The 21,702-nt window shown below is 45.7% G+C and overlaps 1 protein-coding gene across 1 annotated transcript; it reads left to right on the forward strand.

Moving 5' to 3' along the window:
* The first annotated feature begins 910 nt into the window (after window positions 1-910).
* LOC130405064 (transmembrane protein 26-like) lies at window positions 911-7,625 on the forward strand. Its single transcript, XM_056610026.1, has 3 exons — window positions 911-1,120; window positions 1,285-1,367; window positions 7,085-7,625. Exons 1-3 carry the CDS (start codon window positions 918-920, stop codon window positions 7,345-7,347), a joined length of 549 nt encoding a protein of 182 aa, XP_056466001.1. The 5' UTR covers window positions 911-917; the 3' UTR covers window positions 7,348-7,625.
* Window positions 7,626-21,702: the final 14,077 nt, after the last annotated feature.

Raw genomic sequence — 21,702 nt, forward strand, 5'->3', positions numbered from 1 at the left:
CCATGTTGGCCAGATTATTCTGTTACGGTTAGCGGAAATGTTAGTTTGGACCCTCGATGCAGAGACAGGGACAGTACGGACAATCCACGGTTTATTGTCAAAAAGGGGAACTCAAAATATATCCAGCGGGCAAGGCGAAGACAGAGGCGGGTAGGCGTAGCTGGTGGAGGCACCGGAGAATGCTGCGGTCCGGTAGTAATCCGCTGGCGAGGAACTAGCTACTGGCGAAAAGATCACACAACGTTTAGGAATAACAAAATCTGGTCAGGGTATCGGAGGTCAATGTACACTCGCCAAAATACCGAATGAGACAGAATAATCTGGCGCCGACGAGAAGTCCCCGCCAGGTTTAAGAAAGAGTGTGTGATTTGTTGATGAGGTCCAGGTGTGCCACGTTGCGGTGCCCAGCTCCGCTCGCCACGCCCCGCACCTGTCTAAGAACCAATGCCTGTGGAGCAAATCATAGAACAACCGTGACACTAGTGCCGATGTTAAGGATTTGCTTCATTGAAAAACATCCAGGGCACTGAGATGACACTCAAAAGCTCATTAGCCAATGGGGGTACTCTCTCAAAAAACACAAGTAAGAAAGTAAGTCACGGAAGAGGTTTGTGTCATAACTGCAGACAAATAGTCGGCGCAATGACGACAGCTAGGGCAAAAATCGGATCACTGACAAACAAGCAGAGAGAACTGTGAACAAAAAGGATATATTATAAAAAATAAATGTTTCTATGATTAATGATATTAATTAATTTGATATTCAAGAGGTTTTCTTTGGTTATTTTGACACAAAAAAGATCCAACCGAATCTCACCGAATCTTCTAAATTTCAAAAGTGTGACGTCTGTTTTATATTATTTGTTTTAAGTTTCACATTTCTAACAAAATCCTTTCAGGATATCTTCAATGCGCATATGGACCTGCTTAACTCGGCAGTATGCTCCAAAGAGTGGATCCTGGGTCTCCATATGACCCAGCTCATCCTGCTGATCGTGGGCAAGTGGCTCCTCCCCATAGGGGGCGGAGTCACCAGGGACGAGCTGTCTCAGCTTCTCCTCATATTCGTTGGATCTGCGGCAGACATCCTAGAATTCACCAGTGAGACACCATCACTTGGGTAAGCACTCATATCCCTCCCACGCACACATGTGACGCACACACAGACACACACAAAGATGTCTCAATCACCCAATTCATTATAACTCTCTGAGTCACATGTCTGACCACACAGACACTATAATGCTGAATCTTACCTTTCACTTTTTTGTCCTTCTATTCCAGATCCAACGACAGCTTTCAGCTGATCTACTGTAAACTGGCGGTCTGGACCTGGAGCATGTTGCAATTCCCACTACATCTATCTGGTCAGTGTGTGTGTGTTTGTACTTCAGCGAAGTTCTAAATTGATTGTTTAAATTGTCCCAGATCGGGAGAGGCAAATCACCAAAACATCATAATTGCTAGAGTTATTGGTGTACACGGAGCATATGTCTACAATTAAACACATAAACAAAGAATGTAAACGTGTGCACATCTTGGGACAACCTCACCAATCCGATCTGGGGAATTAAATAAAGACTGGACCCAGCCCTTCTGTGTGTTGCTTCCTCTAGCGAACGGGGTCGACACAAAGCAGGAAGGACGACTGTAAAGTCTGCATTCACTTTTCTTTGTTGTGTCATATTTAATTGTGAACATGTGCTTCTTCTGCACCATTAACTCTACCGAAGCAATGATGATGTTTGAGTTAATAGCCTCTCCCGTTCTGGGACGATTTAAACTATCAGTTTTTACTTGGCAAAGTCAAACTGTTTAGTGGATATTAAGTGCCTTTATATTTACTGAATTATCCATTTGTATTAATATTCGTACTCCCTGAACCTGGCTAAGCTTGTTTATTTTTCTTGGTAAGGGGACAGATATGTAAGGGGGGCTTTCAGTAGTTTAGAAGCTTGTATTATTAAGTGAGTTTGTTTTTGTAAACGATTTAGGGCGTATTCACACCTGCCTTGTTTGGTTCGAACCAAACCCAAAAAATCGCTGGTGCAGACCTTTTGGGCTGGTGTGAATACAAACAATCCAACTCTGGTGCCGACCAAACAGCCGGTCCGAGACCTAGCCGGAGAGGTGGTCTCGGTTCGCTTCCAAACGAACCCTGGTGCGGTGTTATGTTGGGTGTCCAGTAATAACCAACACGAACGCGTTACTTTCCAGCCAACTCTTTATCTCCGTTCTTGTATCAACATACACTACATTCTTCTTCTCCTCCTCTCGCCTCTATCCGTCTGCATTACTACGCCACCTAAAGGCTGTACAATTCAACTGACATAACTGTATGAGTAACTCAATGCAGAAGTGAACACAACATGCGGTTCGCTTGAGATGTGAATGCGACCGCGCTCGGTCCGACCCAGTTCTAAAAATAATATGCCTTTTTGGACGCAACAGACTCCCTTGCTGCTTGTTTATTTGTTTATATTGTTTGATTAGCTCGGTAAATTGAATGATCAACATGTAGCGACTACATTATGGGTTTGTGTTCCCATCTTACTGGGAGTGATCGAGTGGGAGGGAACTGACTATGAGTCACGGGGTCTAGGGGGACGTTTTAGGTGGTTGCACGAGTTGTTCTAGCCATGCACTGTGAGTGATTGTTCTGCTCTGTTTTTTGGATTAAAACGGTTATAATTACGTTGAGGACGTCCCTTCGGCCTGAGGAACCGGGCGCAGACCTTCCAACGCCTCATGCACTCGTGCTCCAGGACCTGCCCTTCCACTTCGTCTACTTGGATGACATCCTCGTCGCGAGCACCACAGAAGAGGAGCACCTGTCCCACCTCTTGACCCTCTTCATGCGGCTCAGCCAACATGGGCTGATTGTCAATACGGCAAAGTTCGGACGGGACACCCTTGACTTTCTCGGCCTTCAGGTCTCCGCAGAGGGTGTGATTCCCCTTCCCTCGAAGGTGGAAGCTGTTGCAGCCTTCCCACGCCCCTGCACAGTCAGCGAGCTCAAGGGGTTCATCGGGATGGTGACTTTCTACTATCGCTTCCTCCACCACATAGCTCACATCCTGCAGCCGCTGTACGAGGCCCAGAAGGGCAAGGCTCTGAAGCAACTGGTCGACTGGATGGCGGAACGTGTCAAGGCCTTCCAGGACACCAAGGCGGCCCTGGCCCGCGCGGCCATGTTGGCCCACCCCTCACCCTCTGCGCCCACTGCTCTCACCACGGACGCATCAGACTTTGCCGTTGGGGCAGTGTACGAGCAGTGGGTTGGGGGTGCCTGGCAGCCACTCGCGATCTTCAGCCGCCAGCTGTCTCCCAGAGAGCGCAAGTACAGCACCTTCGACAGAGAGCTCCTCGGGCTGTGGCTCGCGGTCTAACACTTTTTTACTGGAAGGCTGTGAGTTTACACACGCCATGTCCAAGACAGCGGAGCTGTGGTCCGACCGCCAGCAGCGCCAACTCTCCTACATCTCCGAGTTCACCACAGACATCCAGCACGTGGCTGGGAAGTCCAACGTGGTCGCGGATTGTCTCTCCAGGGCGTTGGTCGGTGCGGTCCAGCTGAACTTGGACTACTTCCGCATGGCTGTGGATCAGGCCGCCGACCCCTCCATCCAAGCTCTAAAGTCGTCGAACACAGGGCTGCACCTGGAGGTGGTGCTCTTCAGTGATACAGGGGCCAAGCTCCTGTGCGACGTTTCCACGGGTCAGCCAAGGCCTGTAGTCCCCGCCAACTGGAGACGCCCCGTCTTCGAGGCGGTACACAGCTTGTCTCACCCAGTTAGGAAACCGTCCTCACGGCTGGTGTCAGAGAAGTTCGTCTGGCACGGGCTCAAGAGGGATGTGAGGGCCTGGGTCGACACTTGCAATGCCTGTCAACGCGCCAAGGTGCATCGCCATGTCAAGGCCCCGCTGGAACAGTTCTCGGTGCCCGAGCGGAGGTTCGACCATGTCAACGTGGACCTGGTGGGACCCCTGCCCCCGCACGGCTTCACCTACCTCTTTACCATGGTGGACAGGACGACGCGCTGGCCGGAGGCAGTCCCGCTCTCCTCAACGACAGCCCCCAACTTGGCCCGGGCGTTCATCGCGGTGTGGGTCTCCCGCTACGGCACTCCTGCTGACCTCTCCTTTGACTGTGGCCCGCAGTTTACTTCGGAGCTGTGAGCGGCGGTGGCGGAGAATCTGAGGGTCAAGCTCCACCACACTACCTTGTTGAGCGCTTTCATCGCTCCGTGAAGGCCGCCCTTCGAGCCATTCTCACGGACAGCAACTTGCTCAACAAACTGCCGTGGGTCATGCTGGGGCTCAGGACAGCGCCCAAGGAGGACCTCCGGTCATCGTCGGCCGTGCTGGTGTTCAGACAGCCGCTGCGGGTCCCTGGTGACTTCATCCCCAAGTCGACAGAGCCCTGGTCTGCCTCCGCTCAGCGCACCTCCTTGCTGGACGGCGCCAAGACCTTCGCCCCGGTCCCGACCACGCGGCATGGCGTCCCTGCTTCGTGGGTGTCCCCGGAGCTGCAGCCAGCAGGTTATGCTTTCATCCGCCACGACGGCCACTGGATTCCACTACGACCTCCCTATGATGGGCCCTTCCGTGTCATCGAGGCAGGAGCCAAGAGCTTCATGGTTGACGTGGGGGGTAAGCCTGAGTGTGTGTCTGTTGATCGCTTTAAACCGGCTCACTTGGACCTTGAACTGCCCCCAGACTTGGCTCTGCCACCATTCAGGGGCCGCCCCCCCCCCCGTCCTGCCCCCACTGCCACGCCGTGGCCGTCCCCCCCTCCAACCCCTACAAGCCGCCACAGCTTGCGGCCCTCCGGTCGTCGCTGCCCCCAGCCCCGCCCAACAAGAGGATGTGATGGACGATGTCACGCCTTCTCCCGCACCTCCAGACTTTGCCTACAGTTGTAGGGGCCGGTCCATACGCCCGCCTCAACCTGGGGATTTTGAATATTGAGGTGAACACTGGGGGGGCTGGTGTAGTGACTACATTATGGGTGTGTGTTCCCCTCTTACTGGGAGTGATCAAGTGGGAGGGAACTGACTATGAGTATGGGGTCTAGGGTGACGTTTTAGGTGGTTGCACGAGTTGTTGTAGCCATGCACTGTGAGTGATTGATCTGCTCTGTTTTTTGGATTAAAAATGTTATAATTACGTTGCCTACGTCCTCCTTTTCCTCCGGCAGTACAAACATCACGTTATCAGACTGGCATGGCATTATCAGACTCGTTAAAAATGAGTTGTGGCTCAACATGAAGCGAAGAGGCGACAAAATGTCTTTTGGATATTTGGGCAGACGCCAAGATATAAAGTATGTTGGAGAACGCTTATAAAAATTCCGATGCATTTTTAATACATTCAGTACAAGGATGGGGGAGAAGGCGTTCGAGCAGTCCGCGGATAGCATAACATCATAAAATCGACGTTCTGCCAAATGCCTCTGATACTCCAAAAGTACTGCAAATAACTGTATGAAACCAATCAGTATAAGCACAACGAGGGCAGCACGCTGAATCTCCATAATCTCCATATTTTGTTCACCTTTCTTTTTTATGCGTTACCCCGTGTTACCCCGCCCCCCGACCGTCTTGTCAAATGATTGAACGATCCATGCACACACATGCGTTGTTGACAAATTCTGGGACTGTTGCGAAAAATTGCAATGTGAAAAGGAACCGCACCAAACCAAAAAATAAACATTGCGTTTTGGTCCGGACCAAAGAGATCGAACTAAGGACTTTCCTTATGTGATTACGCCCTGACGCCCAGACTCTTTGGCAGGGTCACTGTTGTGACAGCGACCCTAACAATGCAGCATACTTTAACTGATACAGCTCTCCACAAATATCCTGAATGTGCCAAATATAATAACCTGTTATATATTTGCCGAACTGTTTTTGTCTTTTTTCTAATGACAGCTTCAACTTCAGTGGTAAACAGTGAATGGAGAGATGGTTGAACCATTACTGTTGGGGTCACCGGCAGGGTCACTGTTGTGACAGTGACCCTGCCGGTGACCCCAACAGTACCACTGAGGTTGAAGCTGTCATTAGAAAAAATACAAAAACAGTTAGGCAAATATATAACAGGACAGATTCAGGATATTTGTGGAGAGCTGTATCCGTTAAAGTATGCTGCATTGTTAGCCACCCTCGTCGGAAATCCTCATCATTGGTCCTGACACCCTCACTCACTCCACTCAGAACTTCCCCCTTAACATTGACGGCTCCACCATCACCCCCTCCACCAAAATCCGTAACCTTGGAGTTATCCTGGACCCCACTCTCTCCCTCCTCCCCCATGTTAACCATATAACCAAAACTGCCCTTTTCCACCTCCGAAACATCGCCCGCCTCCGCCCCAACCTGTCAACTACCGCTGCTGCGACACTCATCCACGCTTTCATTTCATCCAGGCTTGACTACTGCAATGGTCTTCTCTACGGCACCACCAACCAAGTCCTCAAAAAACTTCAATATGTCCAGAACTCAGCTGCACGCCTCCTCACTGGTACCCGCTCCAGAAAACACATCACACCTGTCCTCCGTGAACTCCATTGGCTTCCAATTAAACACCGAATCAACTTCAAAATCTTACTCATCACCTACAAGGCCCTCAACAGCCTAGCCACCCGAGACCTTGCCGACCTCCTCCATCACCACGCCCCCTCCCGATTCCTCAGGTCCATCTCTGCCAACCTGCTACAAGTTCCACGGACTGAGTGACGGACTTGGGGTGATCGGGCATTCTCAGTTGCTGCCCCCACCCTTTGGAATTCACTCCCCTCCCACATCAAAGTCTCTCCAACCCTCTCTTCTTTTAAATCTGCCCTCAAAACATACCTTTTCACACTAGTCTTCCCCACCTAACTCCCACCTTATTCTTCATGTTTAACCTCTGTTTTTCTTTTAGTCCTAGTCTGTCTTACATAGTTTTGATAGGGCAATATGTAAAGCGTTTTAGAGTACCATATTAAGCGCTATATGAATTTCATTTATTATTATTATTATTATTATTATTAATCAAAGACTGATACCGAGCCTCCCTTCTGTGTGTGGTTTCCCCATAGTGGTCAACAACAAGCCGGAAGACGAGGGTGACCGAAGCATCTCGCTACTGACCAGACAGAGCAAAGACCTGTGGACTATTGTTCAGGCCCTGTTCATCCACGACGGGCCTTTCCTAGCGGTCAGGCTCATTGTCCTCATACATTTCAAAGTCATCAACCAGATGCTGGTCTTCTTTGCCATTAAGAACCTGTTGGTGCTCGCCCTGAACGTGTACAGGCTGGTGGTCATCTGCCAGGACTCCAGGTCAGATAATGGGATATGAAGACCCACATACATCATCACACACACACGCACAAACAAACACAATCACAATCACACACATTCTAACTCACTCACCCAAACACAACACACACACACACACACACTCACTATCTCGCTCACTAACACATAGACACACAAATACACACCAGGGATGGAAATTAACTTTTTTGCCCACCAGCCACTGTGGCAGGTAGATTTAAAAATCTACCAGCCACTCATCTTTTTTACCAGCCACTTTTTATACGCTATATATATTTTTTATATATGCGTACATTTTAAACAATATAATAGTAACAATAGATACGAAAAGTGTTTTCATACGCATCTTTTTTTCCATCAGAAGTGATTTTTACTGTAAGTGGGTTCTACCAAGGAACTGAGTTGAAAACGTTACACTCTTGCCGCATATGATAAACAATAAACAGGTATCTGCCATGTTAAGTCATGTTTATTTCAATGGTGTTACGGTGACAAGTTTGGGGATATTTCATCGATACAAAGTATTTTCAATAAAAAACAAATTGACATATTAACAATAAAACAACATGTATGGCTACACCATGATAAGTCAATTTGTTTTTTTTTATATTTACATGTGACTGCATACAAATGTGTCCACAGACATGGTAACTAACATATGATAGTAAGCATTATTGGCCCTTAACACTAATATTCAGAAAAACACTGCCTTAAAAGGCTATTGGCTTAAGCAATACCAAATGGATATGTTCAACAAAAAAATAAGGAATTGAAAGCTACTTACAATAGGCCTAGGCTACATTCATTTCCCCTGATGGCAGCAATGTTCCACTTTCCACAGTTGCTGCCATCAGGGGAAATGAATGTAGCCTAGGCCTATTGTAAGTAGCTTTCAATTCCTTGATTTTTTGTTGAACATATCCATTTGTGATGACAATAGAAACTGAATATTTCTTCATGTGGAGAACCTCTCTAGATTCCCCAACAACCATACAGATTATTTCCTGTAGAAACCTATGGTGGGAACCGATACGCCCTCTCAACCACAAAATGTTTGAGTCACTTCTATGGAAGTAAATCTGTGCCATCGGATTTTGAAAAAAAAAGCCATTGAACTCTAAGCACTAATTTTTTATGCATTGAAATAACGTATTGGATTTGAATTGAACTCTTATTCAGCTTTATTTTTCAATGTTAAAAATTCAAAATCAAAGATTCAACGTCAAAAACTTTAACGTGGGGACGTTGATTACGTTGAAATTCAAATCCAGATACGTTATTTCAATGCATAAATATTCAGTGCTTAGAATTCAATTTTTTTTTCAATTTTTATTTTTTTATAAATCCGATGGCACAGATTTACTTCCATACACTTCTCCTTTGTCATGCTTTTCTGATCATACCTCTCTCTCGTTGGTTATGCAAATCATTGCGTTCGAGTATTCTCTGCGAACCGACTCGGATCTCGGATCTGACGCCACACCCACACTTCAAGCGTTTTATTATGGTGCGTTTTGATATCCATCTGTCTCGGAGGTCCGAGGACGTTGCCTAGCGACACGCACAAACACACCCCTTTTCCTCGAATGGCGAACTCGCCATCTCGGTTGAACTTAGTGGTGACCGAGCAAAATTCTGAGACAGAATTCAAGATGGCTGCGCCCATTGTGATTTGAAGTATGAACTGTTTTCATTGTGCTTGGACCACTTTGGTGGTTTAAATGGCAACTTCAATCACTCGTAATACCTTAATGCGTCCGTATCTCTGCCTATGGCCTATAGCCTACTTATTTTGGAGCGCCTTGTCCTCTGCCAATGCTACCGCGACAACCAACCCGGTATCACGCGATTGCGTGCTCCTGCGCACGAACGTTAATCTATTGAAGTGTGTTCCCGAGCACGATAGTCCGACTTTTTGCGTGTTACACAAAACGAAATGTAAACCAATGCATTCTGAATGGGAGTGTTCTAAGACAATTAACGTGCTCCACAAAACGGTACGAGAGAGAGAGAAAGAGAGAGCGGGAGGGACAGAGAGAGAGAGAGAGAGAGCGAGAGAGAGGCTTCAGAAAAGGTGTGCGCAGATAGTACAGTGCACCCTAGTTATGTTTATGCCAAAACCTATATATATAATTAGGCTGTGGAAATTGCAATAAGTTAAGAACACAACTTCGCACGTTGAGCACACAGCCGTGTGACTCGTTTATTGCTGAAGGTAAACAAATCCAGCATGGTCTGTGACGTCATGAGACGCACGTAATCCTTAAAGGGACCGCGATCCCTGAACCACCAAGAACGTAAATGACATGCAGTAAACAACAACACAATTGAAAGAACAACACATAACGAAATTCTGTAGGTGAATTATGTTACGGTCACTACAAGGCTATAATTATATTATTTAGCGTGTAATGAGACAATCTATAGGGGGGGGACACGTTAGTTGAAGGGGGGACGGGGACGACACGTTTGTTGAGGGGGGGGGAGACACATTTGTAGGGGGGGGGCACGCTCGACAACGAGAGTTGGTTTTTATTGAACGCTCGACAACGAGAGTTGGTTTTTATTGAACGAGACTTCAACACGGAACAGCTGCACGAAACGATGGTCACGTCACTCTTGGTGACGGTGTCGACAATAATGAACACACGAACAATGTTAATAGAACAACACACAACCACATAACATCCCTAACCCATTAACCCCACTTAGTCCTAACAACAAAACAAGTTAACAAAAGCCCCATTTGTCAACTGAGAACCCCAATTCCCAGAATCCCCCGCGGCTCCGGAACACGGCGTAGCTTATATTAATCTTTATTATCTGAATGGGAAATGCAATATTTTAGGACAGATACACCATTAAACGCGTTTCTAATGACATTTCTAGCGAGAAATGTACATTTTCCTTACATAATCTTCAGTCAGTGAATGTGTATGATCTTTATTAATCTTTATTATCTGAATGGGAAATGCAATATTTTAGGACAGATACACCATTAAACGCGTTTCTAATGACATTCTAGCGAGAAATGTACATTTTCCTTACATAATCTTCAGTCAGTGAATGTGTATGATCTTTATTAATCTTTATTATCTGAATGGGAAATGCAATATTTTAGGACAGATACACCATTAAACGCGTTTCTAATGACTTTTCTAGCGAGAAATGTACATTTTCCTTACATAATCTTCAGTCAGTGAATGTGTATGATCTTTATTAATCTGTATTATCTGAATGGGAAATGCAATATTTTAGGACCGATTCACCGTTAAACGTGTTTCTAATAACATTTCTAGCGAGAAATATACTTTTTACTTGCATAATCTTCAGTCAGTGATTGTGTCTGATCTTTAGTTTTATAGTTATTAGGATTTGATCAGCTCGCTCGCATGTTTCAACGACGTCAGGTTGCTTTCGCTAAACTAGCAGCTCACGTGCTTCCTGCGTTTGTGTTATTACTTTATGTAACTTTTAATGATATCATCTTGTTAGAAACACGTATATCTGAGAGCCAACCCAGTCGCCAAAAGCATACGTTGACAGTGTACCAGTGAACACTGGATTACGTCGCATTTCAACATAAAATAGCGTGTTATACACACACACACACGCACACACACGCACAGACACACACACACAAGCACACACACGCACGCACAGACACACAGACACACACACACACACACACACACACACACACACACACACACACACACACACACACACACACGCACACACGCACACGGTGCATTTCGCTGCTAAAACAACAACAAAAAAATATTCCCTCAAATATTATTACTTTCAAAACGTTGGCCAAAATGGCCAATAATATCATTTTTTATTTGGGATGCTTCTAGGACATTTTGGGTGGATTTTGAACGGTATGTGGGGGGCACGTTTTTTGCAAGACCTGGCAACCCTGCGCTGTTGCCCGAGATCTGGATCCACCCCGGCGTGGTGCCGTCTCCTTTTGACCTTTTGACCCCAGACTTCTGGGGGAATAGCTGAATCAATTCATTAGTCAATCAGAAGCATGTAAATATCTTCCCGGTGGCGTAAGAGGACGAACAAGGTGTCCTTCAACATCTACGCTTCCAGGAGATTGCAACGGTGCCAAACATGAGCATATTCGAACATGTTTAATGGTAGTAATTAGCTGTCGAAATTGGAGGCCTTAATCAATACTGAGCAGCTATTGATTTGCTTCACGATAAAGATTTGTCACAAATGACATGTTATTTAGCATCTACACGTTGAGCTGAGTCCAATGACACCAAGAACGACACTCTAGCTAATGGTAACATGTATTTTACATGGTACACCTAGGTCTAGGACATGATCTCGGTGTAGCAAGAGGCCGAGCTTGATCTCATTGGACTCAGCTTAACGTGTAGATGCTAATTAACATGTAATTTGTCAAAAATCTCCATCGGGAAGCAAATCTATAGCTGGTCATTACTGATAAAGGCCTCCAAAATCGACAGCTAATTACTACCCCGAAACATATTCAAATATGATCATGTGTGGCACTGTTGCAATCGTCTTGAAACGTAGATGTCAAAGGACACCTTGTTTGCTCGGTTGCACCACCGGGAAGATATTTTCAGACTTCTAATTCATATTAGAAGTCTGAAAAGGCAGGAAGGGGGGGCCCTTCCTGCCCGAGACTTGGCCCGGTCAGACCCCGAGGGCAGGCCCCCCCTTCCTGCCCTCGGGGTCCGACCGGGCCAAGTTTCGGTGCGGGGGGTCCCAGTTAGGCCCTAGAATATGGTATTCAAATTTCAGGGCGGTAGGACCTTCCTATCTCAAAACCTTTTTTTCCACCACATTCTGAACCATTAGGTCTCGCTGGCAACACTTCTGAAGGGGCTTTGTCCAAATGACAGTCCATTTGGGAAAACTTTTTTTCTCTATGGGCTAGAACTACAAATCTTGCTTATGTCGTTCTCGGGGCCCCGGGAAATGTGTGTCAACATTTTAGCATCCCTAGCTATCTCGAAAAGGCTGGAAAAGGGGCGTGACCTCCAACAGTACAGTCAATGTGCATAAGACAGAGGTTAGTTTCTAGGCCCCATTTTTTGCAGGATGGAGGTGTACATTTGTGGCTTAATGTGTGTAGACACCGCTGGCCTGTGGCCACGTCTTTGAAGTCTGGGGTCAAAAGGTCAAAAGGAGCCGGCACCACGCCGCTTATGAGATAACAAAAAGTGAATCTGTATTTCTCTCATTACATTTTGTCATTATTGAAGAGAGGCCTGATTCTCAGATATGCATATTGGACTATTAGGGTATAGGTCTGGGAAGAACTTCAGGCCAAAATCTTGCAAGCGAGCCGCTGGGTGCAGGTGCAACAAGATGGAGCACTTGCTGAGCCTGGACTTTCATAATCTTCGCTCTGTGAATGTAAAGGATGTTTGGTCGGATGTTACGACGAAGAATCATAATGTGAATGGGAATATTCTATAAATCTCTTGATTGCATCTTTCGTCTCAACACTTCTGCTGCAGCCACTTAAAGTCTCACTCCGAGAACCTTAAAACATGAATCAATCCATTAGAAGTATGAAAATATCTTCCCGGTGGTGCAACAGAGCAAACAAGGTGTCCTTTGACATCTACGTTTCGAGACGATTGCAACAGTGCCACACATGATCATATTTGAATATGTTTCGGGGTAGTAATTAGCTGTCGATTTTGGAGGCCTTTATCAATAATGACCAGCTATAGATTTGCTTCCCGATGGAGATTTTTGACAAATTACATGTTAATTAGCATCTACACGTTAAGCTGAGTCCAATGAGATCAAGCTCGGCCTCTTGCTACACCGAGATCATGTCCTAGACCTAGGTGTACCATGTAAAATACATGTTACCATTAGCTAGAGTGTCGTTCTTGGTGTCATTGGACTCAGCTCAACGTGTAGATGCTAAATAACATGTAATTTGTGACAAATCTTGATCGGGAAGCAAATCAATAGCTGCTCAGTTTTGATTATGGCCTCCAATTTCGACAGCTAATTACTACCATTAAACATGTTCGAATATGCTCATGTTTGGCACCGTTGCAATCGCCTGGAAGTGTAGATGTTGAAGGACACCTTGTTCGTCCTCTAATGCCACCGGAAAGATATTTACATGCTTCTGATTGACTAATGAATTGATTCAGCTATTCCCCCAGAAGTCTGGGGTCAAAAGGTCAAAAGGAGACGGCACCACGCCGGGGTGGAGCCAGATCTCGGGCAACAGCGCAGGGTTGCCAGGTCCTGCAAAAAACGTGCCCCCCACATACCGTTCAAAATCCACCCAAAATGTCCTAGAAGCATCCCAAAAAAAAATGATATTATTGGCCATTTTGGCCAATGTTTTGAAAGTAATAATATTTGAGGGAACATTTTTTTGTTGTTGTTTTAGCAGCGAAATGCACCGTGTGCGTGTGTGCGTGTGTGTGTGTGTGTGCGTGTGTGTGTGTGTGTGTGTGTGTGTGTGTGTGTGTGTGTGTGTGTGTGTCTGTGTCTGTGTCTGTGTGTCTGTGCGTGCGTGTGTGTGCTTGTGTGTGCTTGTGTGCGTGTGTCTGTGCATGTGCGTGCGTGTGTGTGTGTGTGTATAACACGCTATTTTATGTTGAAATGCGACGTAATCCAGTGTTCACGAATCGTACACTGTCAACGTAGGCATGATTTTGGCGACTGGGTTGGCTCTCAGATATACGTGTTTCTAACAAGATAATATCATTAAAGTTACATAAAGTAACAGTTTAATAACACAAACGCAGGAAGCACGTGAGCTGCTAGTTTAGCGAAAGCAACCTGATGTCGTTGAAACATGCGAGCGAGCCGATCAACTCCTAATAACTATAAAACTAAAGATCAGACACAATCACTGACTGAAGATTATGCAATTAAAAAGTATATTTCTCGCTAGAAATGTTATTAGAAACACGTTTAACGGTGAATCGGTCCTAGAATATTGCATTTCCCATTCAGATAATAAAGATTAATAAAGATCATACACATTAACTGACTGAAGATTATGTAAGGAAAATGTACATTTCTCGCTAGAAATGTCATTAGAAACGTGTTTAATGGTGTATCTGTCCTAAAATATTGCATTTCCCATTCAGATAATAAAGATTAATATAAGCTACGCAGTGTTCCGGAGCCGCGGGGGATTCTGGGAATTGGGGTTCTCAGTTGACAAATGGGGCTTTTGTTAACTTGTTTTGTTGTTAGGATTAAGTGGGGTTAATGGGTTCGGGATGTTATGTGGTTGTGTGTTGTTCTATTAACATTGTTCGTGTGTTCATTATTGTCGACACCGTCACCGAGAGTGACGTGACCATCGTTTCGCGCAGCTGTTCCGTGTTGAAGTCTCGTTCAATAAAAACCAACTCTCGTTGTCGAGCGTTCAATAAAAACCAACTCTCGTTGTCGAGCGTGCCCCCCCCCTACAAACGTGTCTCCCCCCCCCTCAACAAACGTGTCCCCCCCCCCCCCCTTCAACTAACGTGTCCTCCCCCCCCCCCCCCCCCTACAATCGTGTGTCGTCCCCCCCCCTCAACAAACGTGTCTCCCCCCCCCCCCCCCTCCCCGGTCAACAACAGTCTCCCCCCCCCCCCCCTCCCCGGTCAACAACAGTCTCCCCCCCCTCCCCCCTAAACAATCGTGTCCACAATTTGCCGCGAAAGCCGTGAAACCCAAACCCCGAAACCCGCCTCCACAGCGGCACACGTGGATACCGTAGGTATAACACGCTATTTTTTACGTTGAAATGCTACGTATCCAGTGTTCATGGAAACGTACACCACTGACGTTTTTTCTTGGCGACTGGGTTGACCGAATATAAGACGACCCGACTTTTTCGGGACCTATTTCGAGGGGAAAAAAGGCCGTCTTATATTCGGACCAATACGGTAATAGCATTTAGGCAGTGTTTTTCAGCTTTTTTTTTAACCCTTTCGTGCATGGCGTCCACATATGAGGACAATTAAATAAACTCCAATATTTTGCTTATCATGGTAATATTCTCTAAACCACATTGGTAAAATATGTTTCGTGAAACATTGAAACCTGATTTAAATTTTGCTTTTCCCCTCCAGATTTGCCTGCACACTGCACCACGACATTGCACCACATTCCAGCGACCGAGTGAAATAATGCTGCGTTTGAGTATTCTCTGCGAACCGACTTGGATTTCGGATCTGACGCCACGCCCATACTTCAAGTGTTTTATTATTTCGCTTGGTCGTTGGAGGAAAACATGGACGCCACCCGGAAAGCTGTTGTCGCAACCCGGTATCACGCGATTGCGTGCTCCTGCGCACGAACGTTAATCTATTGAAGCGTGTTCCCGAGCACGATAGTCCGACTTTTTGCGTGTTACACAAAACGAAATGTAAACCAATGCATTCTGAATGGGAGTGTTCTAAGACAATTAACGTGCTCCACAAAACGGTACGAGAGAGAGAGAAAGAGAGAGCGGGAGGGACAGAGAGAGAGAGAGAGCGAGGCTTCAGAAAAGGTGTGCGCAGATAGTACAGTGCACCCTAGTTATGTTTATGCCAAAACCTATATATATAATTAGGCTGTGGAAATTGCAATAAGTTAAGAACACAACTTCGCACGTTGAGCACACAGCCGTGTGACTCGTTTATTTTGTAAAAAAGAAAACCGGAAATCAAAGCGTGCTGAAGGTAAACAAATCCAGCATGGTCTGTGACGTCATGAGACGCACGTAATCCTTAAAGGGACCGCGATCCCTGAACCACCAAGAACGTAAATGACATGCAGTAAACAACAACACAATTGAAAGAACAACACATAACGAAATTCTGTAGGTGAATTATGTTACGGTCACTACAAGGCTATAATTATATTATTTAGCGTGTAATGAGACAATCTATAGGGGGGGGACACGTTAGTTGAAGGGGGGGGGGGGGGGGGGGGACACGTTTGTTGAGGGGGGGGAGACACATTTGTAGGGGGGGGGCACGCTCGACAACAAGAGTTGGTTTTTATTGAACGCTCGACAACGAGAGTTGGTTTTTATTGAACGAGACTTCAACACGGAACAGCTGCACGAAACGATGGTCACGTCACTCTCGGTGACGGTGTCGACAATAATGAACACACGAACAATGTTAATAGAACAACACACAACCACATAACATCCCGAACCCATTAACCCCACTTAGTCCTAACAACAAAACAAGTTAACAAAAGCCCCATTTGTCAACTGAGAACCCCAATTCCCAGAATCCCCCGCGGCTCCGGAACACGGCGTAGCTTATATTAATCTTTATTATCTGAATGGGAAATGCAATATTTTAGGACAGATACACCATTAAACGCGTTTCTAATGACATTTCTAGCGAGAAATGTACATTTTCCTTACATAATCTTCAGTCAGTGAATGTGTATGATCTTTATTAATCTTTATTATCTGAATGGGAAATGCAATATTTTAGGACAGATACACCATTAAACGCGTTTCTAATGACTTTTCTAGCGAGAAATGTACATTTTCCTTACATAATCTTCAGTCAGTGAATGTGTATGATCTTTATTAATCTTTATTATCTGAATGGGAAATGCAATATTTTAGGACCGATTCACCGTTAAACGTGTTTCTAATAACATTTCTAGCGAGAAATATACTTTTTACTTGCATAATCTTCAGTCAGTGATTGTGTCTGATCTTTAGTTTTATAGTTATTAGGATTTGATCGGCTCGCTCGCATGTTTCAACGACGTCAGGTTGCTTTCGCTAAACTAGCAGCTCACGTGCTTCCTGCGTTTGTGTTATTACTTTATGTAACTTTTAATGATATCATCTTGTTAGAAACACGTATATCTGAGAGCCAACCCAGTCGCCAAAAGCATACGTTGACAGTGTACTTTTCGTGAACACTGGATTACGTCGCATTTCAACATAAAATAGCGTGTTATACACACACACACACGCACGCACACGCACAGACACACACACACAAGCACACACACGCACGCACAGACACACAGACACACACACACACACACACACACGCACACACGCACACGGTGCATTTCGCTGCTAAAACAACAACAAAAAAATATTCCCTCAAATATTATTACTTTCAAAACGTTGGCCAAAATGGCCAATAATATCATTTTTTATTTGGGATGCTTCTAGGACATTTTGGGTGGATTTTGAACGGTATGTGGGGGGCACGTTTTTTGCAGGACCTGGCAACCCTGCGCTGTTGCCCGAGATCTGGATCCACCCCGGCGTGGTGCCGTCTCCTTTTGACCTTTTGACCCCAGACTTCTGGGGGAATAGCTGAATCAATTCATTAGTCAATCAGAAGCATGTAAATATCTTCCCGGTGGCGTAAGAGGACGAACAAGGTGTCCTTCAACATCTACGCTTCCAGGAGATTGCAACGGTGCCAAACATGAGCATATTCGAACATGTTTAATGGTAGTAATTAGCTGTCGAAATTGGAGGCCTTAATCAATACTGAGCAGCTATTGATTTGCTTCCCGATAAAGATTTGTCACAAATGACATGTTATTTAGCATCTACACATTGAGCTGAGTCCAATGACACCAAGAACGACACTCTAGCTAATGGTAACATGTATTTTACATGGTACACCTAGGTCTAGGACATGATCTCGGTGTAGCAAGAGGCCAAGCTTGATCTCATTGGACTCAGCTTAACGTGTAGATGCTAATTAACATGTAATTTGTCAAAAATCTCCATCGGGAAGCAAATCTATAGCTGGTCATTATTGATAAAGGCCTCCAAAATCGACAGCTAATTACTACCCCGAAACATATTCAAATATGATCATGTGTGGCACTGTTGCAATCGTCTCGAAACGTAGATGTCAAAGGACACCTTGTTTGCTCTGTTGCACCACCGGGAAGATATTTTCATACTTCTAATGGATTGATTCATATTTTAAGGTTCTCGGAGTGAGACTTTAAGTGGCTGCAGCAGAAGTGTTGAGACGAAAGATGATATCAAGAGATTTATAGAATATTCCCATTCACATTATGATTCTTCGTCGTAACATCCGACCAAACATCCTCTACATTCACAGAGCGAAGATTATGAAAGTCCAGGCTCAGCAAGTGCTCCATCTCGTTGCACCTGCACCCAGCGGCTCGCTTGCAAGATTTTGGCCTGAAGTTCTTCCGAGACCAACACCCTAGCCATCCAACATGCATATCTGAGAATCAGGCCTCTCTTTAATAATGACAAAAAGTTATGAGAGAAACACACATTAACTTTTTGTTATCTCATAAGCGGCGTGGTGCCGGCTCCTTTTGACCTTTTGACCCCCGACTTCAAAAACGTGGCCACAGGCCAGCTGTGTCTACACACCTTTAGCCACAAATGTACACCTCCATCCCACAAAAAATGGGGACTAGAAACTAACCTCTGTCTTATGTACATTTACTGTACTGTTGGAGGTCACGCCCCTTTGCCGACCTTTTCGAGATAGCTAGGGATGCTAAAATGTTTACACACATTTCCCGGGGCCCCGTGTACGACATATCCGAGATTTGGAGTTCTAGCCCTTAGAGAAAAAAAGTTTTCCCAAATGGAGTGTCATTTGGACAAAGCCCCTCAGAATGTGGTGGAAAAACTTTCTTTGTGATAGGAAGGTCCTACCGCCCTGAAATTTTAATACCTTATTCTAGGGCCTAACTGGGACCTCCGCACCGAAACTTGGCCCGGTCGGACCCCGAGGGCAGGAAGGGGGGGCCCTTCCTGCCCGAGAATTGGCCCGGTAAGACCCCGAGGGCAGGCCCCCCCTTCGTGCCCTCGGGGTCCGACCGGGCCAAGTTTCGGTGCGGAGGTCCCAGTTAGGCCCTAGAATAAGGTATTAAAATTTCAGGGCGGTAGGACCTTCCTATCTCAAAAACTGTTTTTCCACCTTAAAATATGAATCAATCCATTAGAAGTATGAAAATATCTTCCCGGTGGTGCAACAGAGCAAACAAGGTGTCCTTTGACATCTACCTTGAGTCCAAGGTAGTCCAATGAGATCAAGCTCGGCCTCTTGCTACACCGAGATCATGTCCTAGACCTAGGTGTACCATGTAAAATACATGTTACCATTAGCTAGAGTGTCGTTCTTGGTGTCATTGGACTCAGCTCAACGTGTAGATGCTAAATAACATGTCATTTGTTACAAATCTTTATCGGGAAGCAAATCAATAGCTGCTCAGTATTGATTAAGGCCTCCAATTTCGACAGCTAATTACTACCATTAAACATGTTTGAATATGCTCATGTGTGGCACCGTTGCAATCTCCTGGAAGCGTAGATGTTGAAGGACACCTTGTTCGTCCTCTTACGCCACCGGGAAGATATTTACATGCTTCTGATTGACTAATGAATTGATTCAGCTATTCCCCCAGAAGTCTGGGGTCAAAAGGTCAAAAGGAGACGGCACCACGCCGGGGTGGAGCCAGATCTCGGGCAACAGCGCAGGGTTGCCAGGTCCTGCAAAAAACGTGCCCCCCACATACCGTTCAAAATCCACCCAAAATGTCCTAGAAGCATCCCAAAAAAAAAAGATATTATTGGCCATTTTGGCCAACGTTTTGAAAGTAATAATATTTGAGGGAATATTTTTTTGTTGTTGTTTTAGCAGCGAAATGCACCGTGTGCGTGTGTGTGCGTGTGTGTGTGTGTGTGTGTGTGTGTGTGTGTGTGTGTGTGTGTGTGTGTCTGTGTCTGTGTGTCTGTGCGTGCGTGTGTGTGCTTGTGTGTGCTTGTGTGCGTGTGTCTGTGCATATGCGTGCGTGTGTGTGTGTGTGTATAACACGCTATTTTATGTTGAAATGCGACGTAATCCAGTGTTCACGAAACGTACACTGTCAACGTAGGCATGATTTTGGCGACTGGGTTGGCTCTCAGATATACGTGTTTCTAACAAGATAATATCATTAAAGTTACATAAAGTAACAGTTTAATAACACAAACGCAGGAAGCACGTGAGCTGCTAGTTTAGCGAAAGCAACCTGACGTCGTTGAAACATGCGAGCGAGCCGATCAACTCCTAATAACTATAAAACTAAAGATCAGACACAATCACTGACTGAAGATTATGCAATTAAAAAGTATATTTCTCGCTAGAAATGTTATTAGAAACACGTTTAACGGTGAATCGGTCCTAGAATATTGCATTTCCCATTCAGATAATAAAGATTAATAAAGATCATACACATTAACTGACTGAAGATTATGTAAGGAAAATGTACATTTCTCGCTAGAAATGTCATTAGAAACGCGTTTAATGGTGTATCTGTCCTAAAATATTGCATTTCCCATTCAGATAATAAAGATTAATATAAGCTACGCAGTGTTCCGGAGCCGCGGGGGATTCTGGGAATTGGGGTTCTCAGTTGACAAATGGGGCTTTTGTTAACTTGTTTTGTTGTTAGGATTAAGTGGGGTTAATGGGTTCGGGATGTTATGTGGTTGTGTTGTTCTATTAACATTGCTTGTGTGTTCATTATTGTCGACACCGTCACCGAGAGTGACGTGACCATCGTTTCGCGCAGCTGTTCCGTGTTGAAGTCTCGTTCAATAAAAACCAACTCTCGTTGTCGAGCGTTCAATAAAAACCAACTCTCGTTGTCGAGCGTGCCCCCCCCCTACAAACGTGTCTCCCCCCCCCTCAACAAACGTGTCCCCCCCCCCCCCCTTCAACTAACGTGTCCTCCCCCCCCCCCCCCCCCCTACAATCGTGTGTCCCCCCCCCCCCCTCAACAAACGTGTCTCCCCCCCCCCCCCTCCCCGGTCAACAACAGTCTCCCCCCCCCCCCCCTAAACAATCGTGTCCACAATTTGCCGCGAAAGCCGTGAAACCCAAACCCCGAAACCCGCCTCCACAGCGGCACACGTGGATACCGTAGGTATAACACGCTATTTTTTACGTTGAAATGCTACGTATCCAGTGTTCATGGAAACGTACACCACTGACGTTTTTTCTTGGCGACTGGGTTGATTCGGTGTCTAGTATTCAGAGCGCAGTTTCTCTTCTTCACCTCTCCCTTTAAATGTCAATACACATTCGCGGCCGCAGGTTGCGCCAGAAATTGGTTCCGGGAAGAAGTAGTCCAGCGTCCTTAACAACCAGCCCGTTACCTGTGTTTAAAGAAAGTGGCTCAAAACTGGGTCAGGTCAATCAACAACAGCGGAGGAGCTATGATGCCAATTTTAAAATAATGGTCGTCAATAAGGCAGAGTCAAGTAACAACTGCCAAGCTGCCAAGAAGTTCGGGGTCAGGGAGTGTAACGTAAGAAGATGGCGAGCACCAAAACAACGTCTCAAAGATGCCAACAGTCAGCGCAAATTCTACCGTTGTCCTCAAAGTG

The sequence above is a fragment of the Gadus chalcogrammus genome, chromosome 15 (genome assembly GCF_026213295.1).
Source record: "Gadus chalcogrammus isolate NIFS_2021 chromosome 15, NIFS_Gcha_1.0, whole genome shotgun sequence".
Lineage (NCBI taxonomy): Eukaryota > Metazoa > Chordata > Actinopteri > Gadiformes > Gadidae > Gadus > Gadus chalcogrammus.